This window comes from Ammospiza caudacuta, chromosome 9 (assembly GCF_027887145.1).
Source record: "Ammospiza caudacuta isolate bAmmCau1 chromosome 9, bAmmCau1.pri, whole genome shotgun sequence".
Lineage (NCBI taxonomy): Eukaryota > Metazoa > Chordata > Aves > Passeriformes > Passerellidae > Ammospiza > Ammospiza caudacuta.
In genome coordinates this window covers 36,438,150-36,459,342 of record NC_080601.1, presented here as the reverse complement: position 1 = coordinate 36,459,342, position 21,193 = coordinate 36,438,150, and the positions used below count along the sequence as shown (strand labels likewise).

General features: G+C 42.7%; 1 protein-coding gene across 2 annotated transcripts in view; it reads left to right on the top strand.

Moving 5' to 3' along the window:
* C9H10orf90 (chromosome 9 C10orf90 homolog) overlaps nt 1-14,588 on the top strand; it is a 100,015-nt gene extending 85,427 nt beyond the window's left edge. For both annotated transcript variants that reach the window (XM_058810698.1, XM_058810697.1), the window contains exons 4-9: nt 1,137-1,409; nt 3,298-3,542; nt 4,514-4,709; nt 12,527-12,590; nt 13,428-13,527; nt 13,681-14,588. In XM_058810698.1, coding sequence (XP_058666681.1) covers nt 1,137-1,409; nt 3,298-3,542; nt 4,514-4,709; nt 12,527-12,590; nt 13,428-13,527; nt 13,681-13,719 — 917 coding nt within the window. In that variant the 3' untranslated portion in view covers nt 13,720-14,588. The remainder of the gene's footprint in view (nt 1-1,136; nt 1,410-3,297; nt 3,543-4,513; nt 4,710-12,526; nt 12,591-13,427; nt 13,528-13,680) is intronic.
* Nucleotides 14,589-21,193: the final 6,605 nt, after the last annotated feature.

The following is a 21,193-nucleotide window of genomic DNA, read 5'->3' as shown; positions in this document are numbered from 1 at the left end:
CTTAATGCCTCTGATTTTCTCAGAAATACTGGAGAGTCAAAAGAGACATGAGTCAGTCAGGTCACTAAATTGCATAGGAGATCATAATTTTGTGGAAAAGAATATTTCTTATCTACTGATGGTGGATTAAGGACTGGGAAAGTGAACTGCAAGCTTCCCACAAGACAGGATCTGATCTTAGTGAGTGACTCTGAGATAAGGAAGTGCCAAACACAGAATCACAGAATCATTTAGGTTGGAAAAACCCCTCACAATCATCGAGTCCAACCATGACCCCAGCACTGCCCATCACTAACCCATGTCCCCAAGTGCCACATCCACAAATTCTTCACAAATTCTTTAAAATCCCTGCAGTGCCATCTCACCCTTTGCCATGAATTGGCTCAAAGGAGAAAAACACTTCTAATCTTCGCTCTGTTCTCAGCCAAGACATGGCAAAGAGTCAGCAGGGAAAGAATTGTGTTAAATCTGCTTTTAAAAAGACAAGAAGAAAGGTGAAGGAATCTTTACAATGGCCTGGAGGGACAGGGTAAGAGGAATGGCTTCCCACAGCCAGAGGGCAGGGATGGATGGGATTTTAGGAAGGAATTGATCCCTGGAGGGTGGGGAGAGTGACCAGAGCAGCTGTGGCTGCCCCTGGATCCCTGGCAGTGCCCAAGGCCAGGTTGGACAGGGCTTGGAGCACCTGGGACAGTGGGAGGTGTCCCTGCCCATAGAAGGGGGTGGCACTGGATGTTCTTTAGGATACATTTCAACTGGAAGTGTTCCAGGATTCTAGGATTTGAAATTGTTTAAACCTCATCAAAATCATTGTTATGGGTTCAGCGGTGGCTGTGATGAAAACCAAGGCCTAACAAGTTTTGGGATCAGGGTTTTATCCCCTCTCCAGTGGAGTGGTTGCCTCAGGAGCATCTCCCACCCCCAGCATTTCCAGTGCCCCACTCTGGCTTTGTGCAAAGCCATAGCAAGAACCGGCACCCAAAAGTCCAACTTGTACAATGCTTTGCCATTGCAGTTTTTGATTGCTCAGCCCATACAACTCCAGGATTCTGCCATACCAATAAAAACCACATGGATTAGAAGGCTGAGAAAAAAAAAATTCCCATGTTGTAGGATTGTTTTTCTGTTTTTCACAGGAACACCAATGCTGTTGGGAAGCAGGAAGAGGAGCAGCACAACCACCCCTGGCTCCCTTCCATTTGCAGCCTCCAGAGAAACCATTGCTGCTGCTCCTGATGGCTCATCCAACAGGGCAGATCCCTCCAAAGACCCCTCCAAACCCAAAGAGATCCAAGCACAGGGTGTCCTGAAACCAAAAATGTGTGTCTCCAACAGCACATGCAACGCAAAGGCGTCATCAGGAATGCTCTGGGAAGAAAATGTTCACAGGCAAAAGCAGCTCCTAAAAAGTAAGGTACAAATCCTACTGTGGTTGTCAGGAATATGGTTTCAATAATAAGATGAGATCAGTCTCAGAGAAGAAAAGTGAAATAATGGAAATTCGGGCCATTTTTGTGCAGCTTTAAGTGCTGAGCGTGAGTCATCTGGTGAGAGATCAATCAGCTGATCTGACTGTATACATTGCTATGGTTCACAGAAAACAAGATTAAAATTACCAAGATAGGCTTAGATTCCCAAGAAAATCTTGAAAAAGCATTAAAATTGCAAAGTCAAGCAGCCCCACCCTACCCAGGTACTACCAGTAGTGAGGTTATTTTTACAACCTTGTTCTGATACCTTTCTTTCACTCCTTCAACCTTTTTTTTAATGACACAACAACTGGAACTATGATTATTAACAAGATTTAATAACATAAAACATAATTTCTTTGGGTTCAGCTGTGTCTGGGATGTCTTACTTCCAACATTAATTCTCACAGATGAAATGCGGATGACACCAGCAGCTGTATTCATGCACCAGGTATTTTTGCAGAAAGCAACTGAGAATAATTTGGGTTTAGTATCAATATGTTTGTGAGAAACTTATTCCTTAAAAATGTTGTAATAGAACCTGTCATAGAACCTTTTTTTCTTACAGCTGTGTTTTCTGAAGAGAATTTTTTGCAGGCAGGTAGGGAAAATTTGTCATCACTGAGCATAAAGCTACTGAATGTCACACATTTGGAAGCCTAAATGCTGTTTTTAATGCCTGAAGTTAAATCATGGCATTCCCCTAACTGAGAGCAACTTTGTTTTACAAAAGTGAAGCATCCACTGAGATCTGGCAAAGCCCAACTTAATCCACACCTCTAAACCTGGCTTAGGGAGGAATTTAATTTCATGTTCACAGGTTTCAAGGTTTATTCCAAAATGTTGGTGAGAACAGTGTTAGGGAGGAAATACAGTTCAGGCTTTTATAAGGCAAATGTACCCAACACAGATCTTTTTAATATGTTTTTAAAGTACAATATAATATGTACAATATGTCATAAAGAGGAAAATATTTTAAGTTTATTGTAACCAAAAATTGAAATAAAACAGTAACGGGCTTTATTCCCAGATATTTAGTTCTAGAAATCAAATTATTTGGCAAGGAAGGAGCACTCCATCCAGTGTGACTTTTCAAACAGTTCATATGGAGCCATTCTGAAGTTCCTTTGTTATTTTGGATTCGTTCTGTCCTGAATGAGAATCTGATTTTTGAGCACACAGCCTTCTTTTGGTCCTAATTTGTACAGGGAGTATCAGTCAGTGAGCATTAAAACTTAATTATAAGTGTAGAAAATAATCTCTTTTTCTCAATGTGAATTGACAAGTTTCATAATAATGCCCTATAATGCACAATAACCTTTTGCTGATTATTTTTTAATGGAGCTTTTCCACTGGCTAATGGATCTGTAGGAATGACAGAAAGCAAACTGGATTAAAAACAAAGGAAAAAAAACAAAACAGTGGTGCTGATGAAAGGCTCAGTGTGGTGAAAGGGAAATGATTTGTGGTTAAAGCCCATAACAATCTGGTATTTTCTGCAATAAATTGGAATGAACTCCACCTGCAGGTCACACAGCAAGATATCCCTGGCTTTCCATGGCGCAGATTTTGGGAAGCACCAGCAAAGAGAGCTGAGTGTCCCAGAGTTTTAATTGTGATTTCCTTCCCTGTGAGGTCTGGATAATGTGAGAGACACTCTGGGTGTCACAGGGCAGCCACCATTAGACCTGATCTCTTCTGCCTAATGAGGCCTATTAATAACAGCCTGGCTTTCTTATTTCAGGAATTGCCCTCTCTGTCTAATGAGGTGGAGAACCCAATAAAAAATTAGCCATGCGCTCCTAACGAACTTTTAAATCTCTCCAAGGCAATTATGAATTCCCTGCTCCGAGGGACAGAGCAGAGGAGCTCGAGGCACAGGACAAGCAAGGCTGGAGGGTGCCCCTGTCCAGGGTGCCCTTGTCAAGGGTGCCACTGTCCAGGGTGCCACTCTCCAGGGTGACCCTGTCCAGGGCCTGCTCTCCAGGTGTGGCTTGGGACAAAAACCTGCTCACCTGGCCAGAGCCCCACTCCCAGCAGGAGAAAACTCCAGCAGCTCCATGTTCACTGCGGGTAAAGCATCATTTTTCTTCCTTTTTCCCCCTCTTAGTTTTCTTTTTTTTTTTCCGTTTTCTCCCCTTTTTCCCCATGGATGGTGTTTGCTTCCTGGGAACTTGTTAAGGGCAGAAGTTCACATTCCTTGATTTTTCCCTTTCCAGTGAAGTTTTGGCAGTTTGTATCCACTGCCAGAACTTGCTTGGTTGTCCAGGCTCCCTGTTTGGAGCTGCAGCTGCAGTTCCTGGGGGGGAACTTGTTAAGAGTTTGGGAATTTACAAATTCCCAGCTTCCCAAGCGCCTGGTACTTCCAGCTCCAGCTGTAGGTGTGGACATGGCCCAGGTGGTACCTGCCTGATGGACTTCCCTGCCTTTTCCTCCTGCACATGTTGCAGACCCATCTCTGCTCCTTTCCCCTGTCCTAAGACATTCCTAAACGTTGAAGCAGCCTTTGACTGGGAAGTGTTTTCTTTCTGGATCAGCCATGGAGAAATCTGACAATCTAAATAAACAGGAAAGTTTGTGAACTGCCAGTGATGAGTTGCTTCAGTGATGGGGTGAGAAAAGGAAACAGGCAAAACATCAAGAACTTGAATTTGGATGTAAAAATATGTAATTTGAAACACATAAATGTGTAACCTTGACAGGGCAAGGGGGAATGGCTTCCCAGTGCCAGAGGGCAGGGATGGATGGGATATTGAGATGGAATTCCTGGCTGGGAGGGTAGAAGCTGTGAAGAGAAGCTGTGGCTGCCCCTGCATCCCTGGCAGTGCCCAAGGCCAGGTTGGACAGGACTTGGAGCACCTGGGACAGTGGGAGGTGACCCTGCCCATGGCTGGGGTGGGATGAGCTTTAAATTCCCTTCCAACCAAAACCCTGACTCATTTGCACCATTTTAACATCCCTAACCAAACTCAGCCCTACACCCATCACGCCTTTTCCTCCCTTTGAATTACCGGAGCATAAAGCAGCTTCGCTGTGTCCTGCAGGAGGCCCTGGAGCTGCACAACCCCCAGTTCATCTCGCGCTCGCAGCAGAGGCTCAAGAGGCTGGAGCTCATGGTGCAGCTGAGGAGGGCCCAGCACAGGGAGGCTCCCCCGGGCACCCCCCGGGCCCGGGCGCGCAAGCTCTCCACCTCCACCTCCAGCAGGAAGAGGCAATTCACCATCCCTGACCCTCTCAGCGGTGAGTTGGGAGCAGCAGCACGTCCTTGGCTGCCCTTGGAAGTCCTGGATGGAATTTCCAAATTGAATTTGGGGAGGAATGGGAGAGCTGCTGTTCCTGGTTCATTCCACAGTGTGATATTTTCAGGGTCCCCCATGGCAGGAAGGAATGATGAATCTGACTCCGTGTTCTTAGAAGGCTAATTTATTTTTTCATGTACTTATGCTATATTAAAGAATATAGCATATTCTTTACATACTAAATACTATATACTAATATACTAAAACTATACTAAAGAATAGAAAATGGATACTTAGAGAAGGCTTAACAAGATACTAATTAAAAACTCCTGACCTCTTCCAGAGTCCTGACACAGCTGGGCAGTGATTGGTCATTAAGTAAAAACAATTGACATGAAACCAATCAAACATTCACCTGTTGGATAAACAATCTCCAAACCACATTCCAAAGCAGCCAAACACAGGAGAAGCAAATAAGACAATTATTGTTTTCATTTTTCTCTGAGGCTTCCCAGCTTCCCAAGAAAAGAAATCTTGGCAAAGGGATCTTCCAGAAACTATGACAGTGACACTCCAGCATCTGTGCAGATGCTCCTGGCAGGAATTCCTGAGAAGGGTTAGTGGGGATGAGGAGTTTCCTGTGCTCTGTGGCAGCTCCTTGGGCACTTTTTGTCCCTGTCACATGCAGTTGTGTTCTTCAGCACGGTGCAGCTGCTGCTGGTTGTGGGCTGATGGCAATAAATGACATTTCATCCTCTCCCAGCTTACAGAATGATCAGTTTGGGGACAGAGGTGACAGCAGGGAGGCAGGTGGGATTTGGGACATGAGCCCCAGCTGCAGGTGTGGATTTGCCTCTTGTGTCAGAAATCCCAGAGCTGGGGAAGAGCTCTGGCCTGCCCAGCCCTGCTAAATCAGGCCATGCAAACTCTGTCATTTTCTAATTTAAGATGATTAGGTTGTGGCAAACAGCCTCAGCACCCAGTGAGGGAAACCCTTCTGTCCCTCACAACACCTCTGTAAATGTTATCTAAGCTCAAGATGTTAAACAAATTGCTTTTCTTTTTCTTTTCTTTTTCTTTTTTTTTTTTTAATTGCCATCTGGATTTTAATTAACTCAGTTGACTAAAGAACAAAGATTTATTTGATTGACTGGCATTCCTCTTTACATCTTGGTTTTAAATCTGTGGCTGCTTGAAGATACATTATGCTACTGAAAAGTAATTAATTGAAAAGATTAAACAAACTAACGAAGACACCTGGAGGATGCAGGAAAGGGAATATTTGATGTCCCCAACCTGGGGAAACACAAATAGGTTTTTGGCTCCCTGGAGAATGAGGGTGAGTGCAGGGGATGTGAGTGCAGCCACATATCAGGGCTCTTGGAGTTTCCTGGAGAATTCCAACTTCCAGTGGTCTGTCCTAATCAGAGCCCTACTGAGTTTTTATAGTGAGAGCTAAATACACATAAGGACACATGGCACAAAGCATGAATTCTATCTTAAAGACTCAACAGAATTAATTCACCATTTCCATGATCCAAGTTAATTTACCTGGAATCAGATCTCTCAGGGCTGTGCAGTGTGAGGACTCTGAGCTCTGCCAGCAGCACACCAGGAGTTTGTCATCTTTATTAGAGGAAGTGGCAAAAATCTCCCACTTCTGTCTGAACATCTTTGAAAATCCCCCAAACCACTCTGCAAATAATTTATGAAACAAAATATGAAAGGCTAAACCTATTTCTCCTCAAATTATAATGAAATTTTAATCTTTATGCTTGTTTAATGAGTAATAAAATCATAATATTGAAATATATTCATTAATTATTGAAGTTAATGACTATTTCCATCTTTTAGTGGTTGGTCATTAAAGGTGAATTTGTCTAGAGAGAATCTTTGGTTTCTGTAACTCATCTGCCTTCGTGTAGTGTGGTTTTCTGTTTGTGAGACCTTAATATTTTTATAATGACAGAAGTGTCACATGTCTGTAGTTGAAGCAGAACTGGAGTTATGCTGGAAATCCAAATCCCTGGGTGAAGCACAGCCTGTAACCTGCACTACAGAGGGTCCTTGTTGGAGTCCTGGCTGCTGAGAATTTCAGATTTTCTGTGCTGAAGGCACTAACCTCCAGGAGAACACTGCACTGACCTGAGGCCGTGGAGAAGCTTCCAAAATGGAATGATGGAACTGGGATTGTGGGTGTGGAGTTTGGATTGAAGTGTGTGATATCACAGGTGTGTGATATCAAACTACACACTCATAATCTCAGTACTGTTTTTCCATTTTGGAAGCCTCTCCACAGCCTCAGGTCAAATGCAGAGTTCTCTTGGGGGTCAGTACAGAAAGTCTGAAATTCTCAGTACCCAGGGTGGGGAGGAGTGGGTGCCTGCTTTTATTCAGGTGGAAATGGGGCTTTAACTGCAGCCCAAGGTGTTTTAAGCAGTTTGCTGCCCTTACCTCTCTCTGAAATAAGTTTGGGATATGTGCTTCTCTCTGCTCTTGCAACTTGGATTCCAATAAAATAATTCACACCCAGAGCAAAGACCTGCAGGGATTTTTCTCTCTCCCAGAGAGATTATTCTATCAGCCTAAAACATCTTTATTGATAACATGAAATTATTGACTAGCAGGGTTTCCCCGTGTTTTGACAGTGTTGTTTCAACTTCAGTTTCTTTCAGGATGAAGAAATAATTGGCATTCAGCATAACTTCCATATAAATACCAACATCTGTGCAGTTCCCATTTACCTTCCCATCCTCAAAACCCCGAGCTGCTTACCAGTTTTTAATTGTCCTTCACGAGCAGGGTTTTACAAAACGCTGAAAGTAATCTGAGGAAATTGAAAATGTTTATCCTGCACGAGATTTTACCATCACCAGAGCTCTTTGAAGGCACAGAACCTGCTCAGAACTCCCAGGCAGCCTTTGTGCTGGGTAATGGGCATTGCTAAATTTTGAGAGTGCTAATTAGTCCAAGATAGACAACTCTGCTGTTGACTGTGTCGAACAAATTAGGGATCCCACTGTGACGAGCTGAATAGAAACAATGTTCAAATAACTGCATTTAAATCTCCAAAACCGTAATGTAATTACTGCACTGACAGGACTACCAGCTGTTTATGGGCCTTTAAATCTGCAGAATGAACAGCCCTGTGATCTTGGTGTGCACGGGGACTTTGGGAGGTTTCACACAATTTCTCAGGCACCTTTGGGGTTTTTTCCACCTTTCCTTTGAGGGGTTGGTTGTTCTTTGGGATTGGCCATGGGATTTGATGGTTACCCTTCAACCCCACTGTGGACCCTGCTGAGCTCCTCTGGGTTTGCACCCAAACCCTCAATATTTAATAATATCTTGGAAACAATTTATATTCCTTCAGTCGTGCTTCTAAGCCTTCCCCAAAAGTATTTTTGGATTGCTGCTTGTTTAGGTGTTTTTTGGATTGCTGTTTGTTTGGGCTTTCTAGGGGTGGATTTCTCCAGCAGCTCTGTGCCAGGGAGGGTTTTATTTGGAGTGAGGGAGGAGAAGGGGGCAATCAGAGAATTTGCAATAATCCTGCAGCCACTCAGGTGTAATCCTGTGACATTCACATTGGTGCTCAGCTGGGACTTTATTTGGGGCCTTTGTCACAGACATGTTTTATGAAAAATCCTTTCGTTAGGATTTTTTCTCCTGAGAAGCTGAGAGGCCTCAGAAATGAAATGTAAACATTGATTATCTGCTGCTGTGGAATGCAACAGGAAGATCTTTGATTAGTCCTTGTTAGTTGTTTCTAATTAATGGCCAATCACAGCCCAGCTGGCTCAGACTCTCTGGTCAGTCACAAGATTTTATTATCATTCCATTCATTTCCTTGCCAGCCTTCTGATGAAATCCTTTCTTCTATTCTTTTAGTATAGTTTTAACATCTCATTTTCTTTTAATATAATATATATCATAAAATAATAAACCAACCTTCTGAAACATGGATTCAAAATCCTCGTCTCTTCTCTCATCCTGAGACCCTGAAAACACCACCAAAGTCATTCACTTTAGGTCATTTCCCAGTTTCCTTCTCCCCATTCAAACTTTTAATAGTGCCACCCATTCTTTTGGCTTTTTTGGCTGGCAGCTCTGAATAAAGTCTAAGCTGCAGTCAGGTAATGGAATTAAGAAGAGGAATGATCTGTTTTGAAGATATTATTAAACTAATGTTAATTCTGCCACATCTTCTTCAAAAGCTGCTATTTTTGGGAACAAAAATGCTTTTTAGGATAATATGCTCTAATGATATTAGAAAGATTTAGGAAGGCCAGGTGAGATGCTAATATTTTTGTTTTTCTGGATAAAATCCATGAATATTTAAGTATCATTTGGACAGAGAGGACTGAAATCTCCAGCAACATCCCCAAAATCATTCTAATATGAAAATGTTTGCATAAACCTCTCAATTTTACAGTTTTTTAGAGATATTAGTACTGTTTTCCAGAAAAATTAAAATATTGAGGAGGGTCAGAAGTCTCAGTAGTAGCAGGAGAGACCTGAACAGCTGGAAAACCTGGGAACCACCTTGTCACATGCAAATTTGCTGAAAAATTCTTTTGCTAAGATCTTTTCTCCTGAGAAGCTGGGAAACTGCAGCTTCTCCATGTTTTGCTACTTGGGAATGTGATTTGGAGAACTGTTTACCCAGCATGTGAATTGTTTTTAATTAATCACCAATCACAGGTCCAGCTGTGTCGAGGCTGTGAGCAATCACAAGATTTTTTTATTCATTCCTTTCTTTTCCAGCCTTCTGATGTCTCCTTTCTCTTTCTTTAGTGTAGTTTTAATATATCAATATATAATAATATAATATAATATAATATAATACAATATAATATAATATAATATAATATAATATAATAACATTATAATATAATATTATATATTAAAATGTTAAAACATTGATGATGATGATGATGATGATGATGATAATAATAACAAAAAAAAATTTTTTTTGCCTTTTTTTTTTTTTTTTTTTTTTTTTTTTTTTTTTTTTTTTTTTTTGCTTTACACACCCTGGATGAATTCCCAGTAAAATGTGATGCAGAGCTCAACATCGCATCCACATGTACCTTAGATTCAAGGCTAATTTATTTTCTAGGGGACTGCTGATTTTAAAAACCCCAGTGTTTAAAAAAATGTTCTGTATTCCAGGATTTCTCTGGGCAAATGGGTTTTTGGTGAATTATTTTTTCAGTCCAGTTAATGACAAATTAAATTAGAGATCCACCAGCAGCAGTGCTTTGCTTTGCACACATCCTCAAAGGCACATTTTAGCTCCTACCAAATTTTGAGAATTTACATTCATGTTAGAAGAAAATGAGTCTATATTGTGTATTCTTTGATAAATTTTGCCACTGTTTTTCTCTTTTAAGTGCTCCAGTGATTTAGTGGTAAATAGGAAGTCAGGGGCTGGTTCCAACACAATCATTTCATCTGTTCTCTGTCTAAATATTTACTGACTTCCCAAGCAGGAGAGTTACTCATCCTCTTGGAGGTGCAGTTTAGCATTAATTAAAATATATTACAGGGACGACCCATTTACCTTCATATCCCGCTTGCTTTAGTGCAGGTGTGAGACCAGTTGTAAAAGCCAGAAACTCAGGAGTTTCACAGGGTGGGAATAAAACACCAAGGAGGAGACTCAGCCCTCTCTGTCTGAAGCTTTATTAACTGTGGTGCATCCCTGGCACTGCTGAAGGTCTGCTCCCAAATCCCTGCTCCAAAAGCCATCCAAGGCTATGGAATCTGATAAGGGGCTCTGATAAGGAGCAGCTAAAACACAATTTAGAGCCTATCAGCCCGGGGAATTGTCTACATTTGATCTTTGCTTGGTAGGAGAGAGCTTTAAGCCAGGTCTCCAGGATGAGCTCGAGGTTATTTCAGCTCTGTTTGCTGCTCTTCCCCTTTTAAATGCTCATTCTTCTCAATGTCAAGGATTAACAACTATTTAAATCCACTCATGACTTTATTTTCTCATTTCTAGCTTTTTTTTTTTATTATTTATTTCTTATTTAACTTTTGAGTCCTAATCCTACAATCCATCAAGGATTAGCCTCTGTGATTGCATGTGATTTTTCTTCTGGTAAATAGCAAGCTGGGAAGGGCTGCAGGAATGTTTGGCCATGAGAATTAACCTCGTGGCTCCGTGGGGAAGTGGATTTATTATTTTCTTGGAGGATTCTCCCCAGAGTCTCTTTTGAGTCCATCCCTTCAAAGCCCTGCACAGCCTCATATATTGTTCCAGGCAGGGATGGGTCTGATGCCCTTCTGTGCCAGCAGGAGAGGATTGTTCTGGATCAACAGCACCAGCACAGCTCCCAGCCTTCCCAGAAATTGAAAATAGAGGCCACCCTGACTTAGGGACTGGCAGGAAAAATGCATTTTATCAGTTTATCATGCTGTATATAGAATAGGAAGTGGGTCTGCAAACCCCTGGATGGGCATTTCCTGTTCTGGTGGCTACACAAAGCTCTGGAATGTTCTTGTGTCACTATGCTCCATCCCTGGAGGAGTTCAAAGCCAGCTTGAAGGGGTTTGGAGCAACCTGGGAGAGTGGAAGGTGTCCCTGGGTCAGAGAAAGGGTGCTCCCTGCACTTTGAGAGTCATTTGGACAGCAGCAGCATCCAAGTGTTTATTCCTTTTAAGTGAATCAACATGCAAATGAGCGTTAGAACACTAATAAATAAAAGACAAATTATGTTTTCCTTGCAAATCGAGCATATGGCTGGTGTGTGCTGAAGATTTAACAAGGATGATTAAGTGTAGACAACTGCTGAGGGGGGAAAGTCAGTCCTGAGGCAGAGGAGGCTCCAGAGCCTCTCTCCTTTCTGAGTTTGCTCTTTGGAAACTGCACCAGTTCAGAACTGAAACCACTGATTTTGATTTTTGATTGGAAGGATGGAACATCTCTGCTGTGGGAATGGATGAGAGACTTGGGATTGTTCAGCCTGGAAAAAGCCCCAGGGAGAGCTCAGAGCCCCTGCAGTGCCTGAAGGGGCTCCAGGAGAGCTGGAGAGGGACTGGGGACAAGGAAGGAGGGACAGGACACAGGGAATGGCTTTAAGCTGACAAAAGGCAGGGATGGATGGGAGATTGGGAATTCCTGGCTGGGATGGAATTCCCAGAGCAGCTGTGGCTGCCCCTGGATCCCTGGCAGTGCCCAAGGCCAGGCTGGACACTGGGGCTGGGAGCACCTGGGACAGTGGGAGGTGTCCCTGCCATGGGAATGGGAAGGGCTTTATGGTCCTTTCCAACCCAAACCATTCTGTGATTCCATGAATTTTACACAGAGATACAGCAGTGATCTCATTTATTTCTTGGCTTTCCACCTTGTACAAATATCCTCCCTTCCCATTCAGGACTCATTTTTGCAAGGCAGGTGTTAAAATCACCTTTTCCTCAGAACCACTCACTGCTCGGATCAGAAATTATTTTCCTCTATCCAGGGAAATGCTGATTGGAATTATCACAGATATCTTCATACTCGATCAGGAAGGAGTAATATGATTTTCCTCCTTCTCAAGCTCAGATAATTATCCACAGCCCTGCAAAACCGGTGTAAATTGAATCAGAAATGGCTGCACCAGGGCAGGTTCCTGACACACTGAGGAGCAGCCAGGGTGCAGCTGCCTGCAGGAACCTGTGAGGAAATTTTGGAGAGATTTGGATATTTGGATCTGGCCTTAAGCCTTCAAAACTTTAACCAGAGATGGCAAATTGTGGCTCAGTGAAATATGACATTTGAGATTTCAGTAAAAGCAGACCCCTCCAGTACTAACTTTATTTTCTCTCTGCCAGATAACCTCTTCAAACCAAAGGAGAGAGTCATTCCCGAGAGGGAGATGCACATGAGATCTAAAAGGTACAAATCCCTCTGCTTTACAGTTTGTCCATGGATTTTTCTCTGTTCTATCAGCTTAGATTTGGGCAGCCCTGCCCTTTCAACACCCCCATGACAATGAAAACCAAACTCTCAGCAGGGCATGAAAACCAAACCCTCAGCAGGTCCTTCATGTTGAACACCCAAAAATGGAAGCAGTGAGGTCACTTTGGATTTTTTCCCCCAGATTATGGCACAGAGGATGCGAAACCAGGACTGTCCAGCTTTCCCTTCCAAATCCTGGGAATTCTATCACTGATTTTAATGGGAAAAGATCAGAAGCCACCTTTTGAATGGCAACTCCTGTTATTTTTAGAATGGAAAGATTGTGTTGTCCTTGGTAAAACATGTTCCTAATGACAGTGAAAAAATGTAAACAGTTCGCAGACTTACAATGATGGTTTTCTTATATTTTAGAAGATTACTTGAAAATGATTGCTTGATACTAATTGTGTGACATAAATACAACAAAAAACCAGCCATGTTCACCCAGATTCTGGTTTGAATTTTGTTGCTACAAATTGGAACCAACTTCACTGAGCTCATTAGAAGCTACTGCATTGAAATCACCTGATCCCATCTCTTTCTTAAGTTTTTTTGTTCCAAAATAAGAATTTTCAGCAAGACTTGAAACCAGTCAGATTTCATATCAAACCATGACTGTTCATAATTTATCACTCCCATGCCATAAATCAAATTTAAATACTTAGAGATGCCCATTACAAGTATTGCACGGAAGGCAGATATTCCCTACAGGAAAAATTAATTATTTGTGAGCCCCAGGGATGACATGAGCTCTGCTTTCTGAATTCCTGACAGGATTTATGACAATTTACCTGAGGTTAAAAAGAAACAAGAAGAGAAGCAGAAGCGGATCATCATCCAGAGCAACAGGCTGCGTGTGGAGATGTTTAAAAAGGTGAGGATTTCCTGTGATTTCTGGAGCAAATGCAGCCAGTAAATCTGAAATCTGGGATGCCAACTCCACCTCACCTCCTGTATCACTAAACATTTCTATCACCTCATGGGTTTTAACAGTATTTTAAAGCATTTTTGTATTTTTTTTTTCTAGCAATTACTGGACCAGCTCCTCCACAGAAACACGGAGTGACAAAGGAGTCTCTTGCTCATCATCCTAATTGGATCTTGAATGCCTTTGACTTCTAGATAAGCCATAAAATTAACTGTTATCTCAATTACCTGGAGGTATTTTTCTTATCACTGGCTCCTTGTATAAAGAAAGATCATTTATGTTTCAATTGAAATTTTAAGGCAACTTTCTTGTAATCAAAAACAGCCTAAAAGGGAGCACAGCTGTTCCAGAGCATCACCTTTTGGTCAGTTTACCCAGAGGAAATAATTTTAAGAATTTTTAATGCAAATACTGAATTACAGGGATATTATTTATCTTAATCTTCTTTTAAAAAGCACACTTCTCTGTAGCAATAGCCCAGTGTTTATAATACATGGAAAACTTATTTCTCTGAAGTATTTTATTAATTGATTTCCTGTGAGTTAAATCCTTGAAGAAAACTGTTTTATTTGTTATGTTTAGGAACCAGTTGAAATAGCATTACCACATCATCAGAGCAACAGCAGTTTCACATTAATACTTAACATTCCAAAAGGGACCAATATTTCAGCTTTCTGAAGAACTCCATTCCTGTTCATAGAGTGAAACTACCTAACAAGCTCTCCCATTAAAAAAACGCAATATTTAACTATTTGTTTATAACACTTTTTCACGTTTTTTCATTGTAACATACGTTTTACTCCACTTCTGTGAGCACAAAGTGTTTCTAGAAATGGCAGATGAAGGAGTGGTGCCAAGAAGGATGTTTGCATCAAAAACTTGCAGAACTCAAACCAGCTGTCACGTTTCCTCCAAAAAAATATTTAAATCTTTATTTGTACATGTTGGAAGTAAAAACAAGCAGCTCACAAACCAATGGAGTTTATTTATGGAATAAACCATGAGGATAATATTGATCCAAGCACTGTGTTTTTATTTGGTGCTGTTAAATAAAACAAAATTATTGAAACTGCCTGAGAAGTCGTGCCTTTGTACCCACAAATCCCATGGGGAAAAACCACTGCCCCTAAAAATCCCTGCAAGTGTTAAATTCTGCTGCACAAAGTTTGAGCAGGGGTCTGAATGGGGCTGGAATTTGGCCTTTGGTGGTTCTGCTTTGTTTTCCCAATCCAGCCTGGGATGTAAGGTCAGGATTTTTTGGAAGAGGGATGTTTGTGAGCCACTGGGACAACCTCCAGCTGGGTGACCTGTGCTGGACACAGGACTGGGGTGTTTTGTGCTCTGTTTCTGTTGGATTGTTTTGCCTTTTTGTGGTTCAGCTTCCCAGTGAACGTAGGAATAACGATGGGAATTTTTGCTCGCAGAGGAGACAGAGATCTGTTGAACAAATTTATTCCAGATAGATATCCTCAAAAACTCACCAACAGTTCAATCCATTGGGAGAGGATGTGGAGGGTAAGGCAGTGAGGAAGGACCTGCCAGCTTTTCCCTGAAAAACACCTTTTGAACCAAGGAAGTCATTCTGCACTGGAAACCAAACCAAGGCTGGACCACAGATGACTCCAGGTAGAACTCAGCAAAGGGACACCAAGAAAGATTATCTTCCAAGCTTTCATCCTGTTCTAGCTCACTATGGCCAGAGACATTTCCTACAGGATCAGTGCCCAGATTCTCTTTTATTTCAGTAGAAACTGAACATTTCTCCCCCTTGAGTCCTCACATTCTGATTTTTTACTTCAGGAAAATGCAGCTTTGGTTCATCAGGTCTGCACCCTCAGGTGATTATTTCCTGCACATCTGGGAAGTAGAAGAATGTTATTTACATTTCACGCTGCTTTAGTGGATGACCTTAGGCCAGCCTGGAGTCTCACCCTAAAGACACAGCAAGATATTCTGGCATGGAGAGAAAACATTTGGGGTTTGGTATCCATGGAGGACACAGCAAAATAATCACTCCCAGGTCAGGGGTGACACCAGAAGGGAGCCCCAAAACTTTCCCACTTCTTCTCTGACAGAGAGGAAGAGACAGGATCTTCCTCATTGGGAATGTTTTCCATGGAAATCAGGCATTTATCCTGCAGGATACCCAGGAATTCCAGGGAGATGGATTCATTTACATAGTCACTTGATGAACTGTCACAGATATATTTTATGAAAAATCCTTTTGCCAGGATTTTTTCTCCTGAGAAGCTGAGAAACCTCAGAGGAAAATAAAAACAATTATCTGCTACTGTGGAATGAAACAGGTGCATCTGTGATTGGTCCATGTTGATTGTTTCTAATTAATGGCCAATCACAGTCAGCTGGCTCAGACTCTCTGAGAGTCAGGAGCTTTTGTTATTCATTCTTTTCTATTCCTTTCAAGCCTTCTGATGAAATCTTTTTTTTCTATTCTTTTAGTATAGTTTTAATATATCATTTTCTTTTAATATAATATATATAATAAAATAATAAATCAGCCTTCTGAAACATGGAATCAGATCCTCGTCTCTTCACTCATCCTGGGACCCCTGTGAACACCACCACAATGAACCAAAGCTGCATTTTCTTGAAGTCAAAAGTCATAGAATGAGGACTCAGGAGAGAGAAACATTCATCTGCCATCCACAGCATGTCCCTACTCCATGCCCATATGTAAATGTATGTAAATAAATACATGTATTTGACATGCTTCCCACTCTCTGGCTGGGAATATCAGGCAGAGGAGCTGATCCTCCTTGAAACCATGGCAGCCAGGTGATCCTTGTGAGGAAATGAATGATGTGGGAAGAGCAGCACGGGCTCCAGGTGGGATTTTACCCCCTGGCACCATCATGGATCCCATGGAGCAGGGAATGACACCTCCACTGACCTGGTTACCTCTCCCTCCTTGAGGACAGGGTACAACATTCACCTGCTGCATCCTCCCCTCCCCTGGCTCACAGCATGAAGCCAAGTGCATCAATCAAAGGGAAAAAAATCCTCTGGGTTTGTAAAAGGTTTATTTCCAAATGTTTTTATTCTCTCAAAATGTGATTTCTAAAACCTGCAGGACAAATCTGTGGCAGGCAGGGGTGGAATTTCTTGTGTACAAATAAGCTAGTGAGGAAAATGCATGATGCAAATCACTGTCTGGGAATGTTTTACATGGTACAAAACCTGTCCTTCAGAAAACCAAAAATTATCTCTGTTGTAAACCTAATTTCTCTTTCTGGGCTTGAGAAGAAAAAAAGTTATCTGGTAATGTATCCAGCAAACAATTCTGGCATTCATTACAGCTCTACAATCCATTCATTGTGACAGAAAATGGACTGTGCAGGAAAATGTCATTTCAGGAAAGCAGGAGCCACCCAGGAATAGCCCTGGACAAAGAGGCATCAGCTTTAGGAAGTTCAGGGTTAGGGGAAAGTGGTGGGATCTCCCTTTGGCCAATTTGCCAGCAGATAACAGGAAAATTGGAGGTCACCCACCCTTGTCCAGCTGGAATTTTCCTTCTTGTTGGAGAAATTTGCAGACTGAGTTCAAGTTCTGTGGGTGTTGGTGCTGAGCCTTCGGGAAGGACACGTGAGGATTTCCAACAATGCTGGTTCGGGGAAGATTTGGGAGGGTTTGGGGGCATTCAGGCACACAGCCTGTGTGGACTTGTCAGCACATGGCCTTGGCATTGTCCTTCCCAAGCACAAAGGGCTGGAATCCTGCAGGAGTGGAAATGGAGCCCACATGGGGTGTTGGAGGTGTGCAGGACATGGTGTTTGTTTGTTTGCTGCCATCATTAATCTCATCTGCCAGAAAAACCTCCTCAAGGGCTGGAAGTTATTGTGATGTAAAGGACTGAGGGTTCCAGTGTTCTGGGGATTTATTTAAACCCAAATATTTTCCTGTGTATGTGTATGCAAGTCATTAGTTACATCTTGGAGTTTACTCAGCTGCTCTGAGGGATGAGGAGAATGTCTGGGTAGGACTTTGGAGGGGTTTTATTGTTGGATATCTGGGACTGGTCACGTTAGTGCAATGTTTTCTGGGACAGAAATCCTGATTTACAAGGAAAACAACACACAAAAGCAGGGATAAAGTTCCTGGCAGCCCTGTGCAGAGGAAACCATTCCCTGACACAGCGAGAGCTCCAGGGCTGCAAACGCAGCTTGCCTCATGGGCAGGGGTGTTTGTCCCTTTGAGTGCGGGGACAGAAGTGCCTGTGTGCTCTGAGGGGTGGGTGATTGTCCCTCCAGGAGCTCTGAGAGGCCACTTGTCCCTGCTGGAGCCCCCCAGGGTCACATTTCTCCAGGCACTGTGACTGCAGCCTGTGTCGCTCATTGCTGCTTTGGGATGTGGCCGGATCCTGTGGGATCCCCCTGGCCTGGCAGAGGTCAGCACCAGGAAATGGGGCTTGGAGAAATCCCAGCCCCATCTGCAGCCCCTTGAATAAAAGGGCATTTATTTCAACTGAAATGCAAATTTACCTGAGCATAAAACCAGATCAGAATGAAAGAAGCTACAGAAAATGCACCAAATTTACTGCTAGCGGAAGAGAACAGTGCATGCATAGAACTATTTATTAAGATTTGGTTTAAATATGTGTCTCCTTATGCTAAAATCCCAAAAATCCTTGCCCAAAATCCTCACCAGAGAGAGAGGAGCCTGTGATGCTCACTGTGTGTTGCCCCTCTGCCCATGGAGATGAGGTTGGGTCCTGGAAGGGACTTTTCTCCCAAGCTGGAGGTGTTCTGGGAAGTTATGGTTGTATCTCTTGCAATTTCAGTTTAGCTGTGAGAAAACTGTTGGAAAAAGCTTGTAATGGATATTAGGAAGGAATTGTTCCCTGGTACAGCTGTGGCTGCCCCTGGATCCCTGGCAGTGCCCAAGGCCAGGCTGGAGCACCTGGGACAGTGGGAAGTGTCCCTACCATGGCAGGGGTGACAATGGATAAGATTTAAGGTCCCTCCCAACCCAAACCATTCCATGGGTCTGTATGAAACCTCATTTTTATGTTGAGAACATAAAGCATCCTCCCTTTTTTTAGGTCAGGAATTTTACTTTTCCAAGTTCTCCTTGGCTCTGTACCAAAGCTGTGGGAGGTAGAATGACTTAATACTCATCTTAGGTGACCCACAGAATAAGATAATGAGGTGTATCATCTCCCTACCAGCTGCAGAGTGATGAAAAAGTAAAAAGAACAAGAAAAAAGGAGAAGAAACTGCACCAATTTTCTCATGGTACACAGAGTTACACAAAATGATATAAAATAGGAGCAGTGCAATGAACGGCTTGAGGATGGTGTTGCATGGATAGGAATATGTAAAAGAACTCTTAATTGCAGAAGTTTGGTGGATATTTAAAAAATATTGTCACAGAATGTATTTTTAGACTTAATGTTTAAAATACTTTTATTTTCTGCAGTATCTTACCATGACTAGATTCAGTTAATATATAGCTTCAGTTAATATATAATAAATCAGTTAATATATAATTATAATGTACAAACACCTATCACAGAGAGGCTGCTCCATGGTTCTGGAGTTACTTCAAGTCCGCAACTGGCTTGGGAAATTGGTATAAAATAGCAAAAAACTTTTTGGAAACAACTTTATCTTCAGCTTTTTGCTTGGGCCATGTGCTGTTTCACCATCTGATGGGCTCTTGCAGTTGTGCTTGAATGGAGAGACATCCATTCCTATTTACTATTTCTGTGGTTTTCCAGAACTTTTTGTGCCCTAAAGTGAGCACTTTGTATCCATGATGTGGGGAGGATTAATAAAAATCCTGACCAAAGGGTGGTCAGGGGAATTGTGTCCAGTCTGAATGTGGGCTAATTCTCTGATTGCCGGGTAATGGTGTCTGGAAGGGAGCTCCCTCAGCAGTCATTTAATTCATTGTGATATATAACTGTGGCCAGGGAGTCAAACAAAAACCAGATTGAGGACAGGAGTCTGGTTTTGTAACTGGGTTGTCCTCTGAAATTGTGTCACTGCAGGGGAATGGGCTGGAGACAGATTTTGCCTTGATTTGGGGCAGAAATGATGAGAAAGAGCAATGTTCTGGTTAAACCCCAGGGTGGGGTGGGAAGGGACCTTAAACCCATCCAGTGCCACCCCAGCCATGGCAGGGACACCTCCCACTGTCCCAGGGTGTCCCAGTGTCCAGCCTGGCCTTGGGCACTGCCAGGGATCCAGGGGCAGCCACAGCTGCTCTGGGCACCTGTGCCAGGGCCGCCCACCCTTCCAGGGAACAATTCCCAATTCCCAATCTCCCATCCAGCCCTGCCCTCTGGCACTGGGAGCCATTCCCTGTGTCCTGTCCCTCCATCCCTGTCCCCAGTCCCTCTGCAGCTCTCCTGGAGCCCCTTCAGGCCCTGAAGGTTTTTAGTTTTCCCTGGATCCTCCTGCAGGTGAGCCCCCCAGCTCTCCCAGCCAGAGAAAGGGGCTCCAACCCCCTGTTCCTGGAATTATTGGGGTTGGAAAACCCCTCTAAGGCCATCCAGGCTCTGAGCCCAGCAGTGCCACTGCAGCCACCCCTGAGCCTCGTCCCCAAGTGCCACCTCCTGCTCCCCACAACCCCAATGACAGCCCTGTCCTGCCCAGCTCTCAGTGCTGTCAGGGGCAGAATTTGCTGTAGACTTCCAATTTTTGGGGAGTAACCCAGAGCTTGGATGTCCCATCCACACGAGTTCCCCGTGGGCAATGCTGTTCCAGTGAATTCCAGAGGAATCAATAACAAATCCCCACTGAGTGCTGCCAAACCTGGATTTGTAATGCTGCTGGGAGCACATCTCTAATTCTGGGGTTTGTCATGAGGTGAAAAAATACAACTCTGAGGGCTCTAAATGGGATTATGTAATGGCCCAAGCTAAACTGTGTGAAAGATGGATAATTATGGGCTGCCTGCTCTACCTAACACCATTAGTACACCATTAGTGCTGTTACAAAACCAACATTTGACTCCCATTTGTTTTACTTTTGAGAAGTTTTTGCTGTGTTTGGAGCTCAAAGTTGTGCAACAGAACCTAACAGAAAATGCCTGTAATAAAGAAACTCTGTTTCATTCTTCCCTTCATAAATAACAGGAGATTAAGACCTAATTGATTTCATTCTCCTGTGATGGATACCACAGTAATTTTTAATGATTTCTCTCAAGTTTCCCATTAGGAATATTTATTTTTCTTTAAAAAATGCCCCCAAATATGCTGTCTTCCTAATTTACTGCCCCAGCTTTTATGATGATGGATGTTGCATTGTTCTGTGGTTTGCAGAGGGCTAGACAGGAATATTAAAAATATACGACTTCATAATTTTTAGTCTGAGTTGAATGCTGTCCTCTTGTGAGACATGTAAAATTTGTGGCTTTTTTTTCTTTCTTTTGTTTTCAGAGAGACAGTGAAATTTGAGGCAACAGATCAAAGCACTTATTGTCTAGTCTGGAGTAAAAAAACCCCAAACCCCCTCACATATTTAATGGGTTATTTGTTGGATTTAAAGGGATTTCAGCACAGGACACCTTCCTGAAATATTGTCAGGAATGTCCTATTTGATACAAGGATCTTGGTGGAAAATCTTCATTTCTCAGTACTGAAATTTGT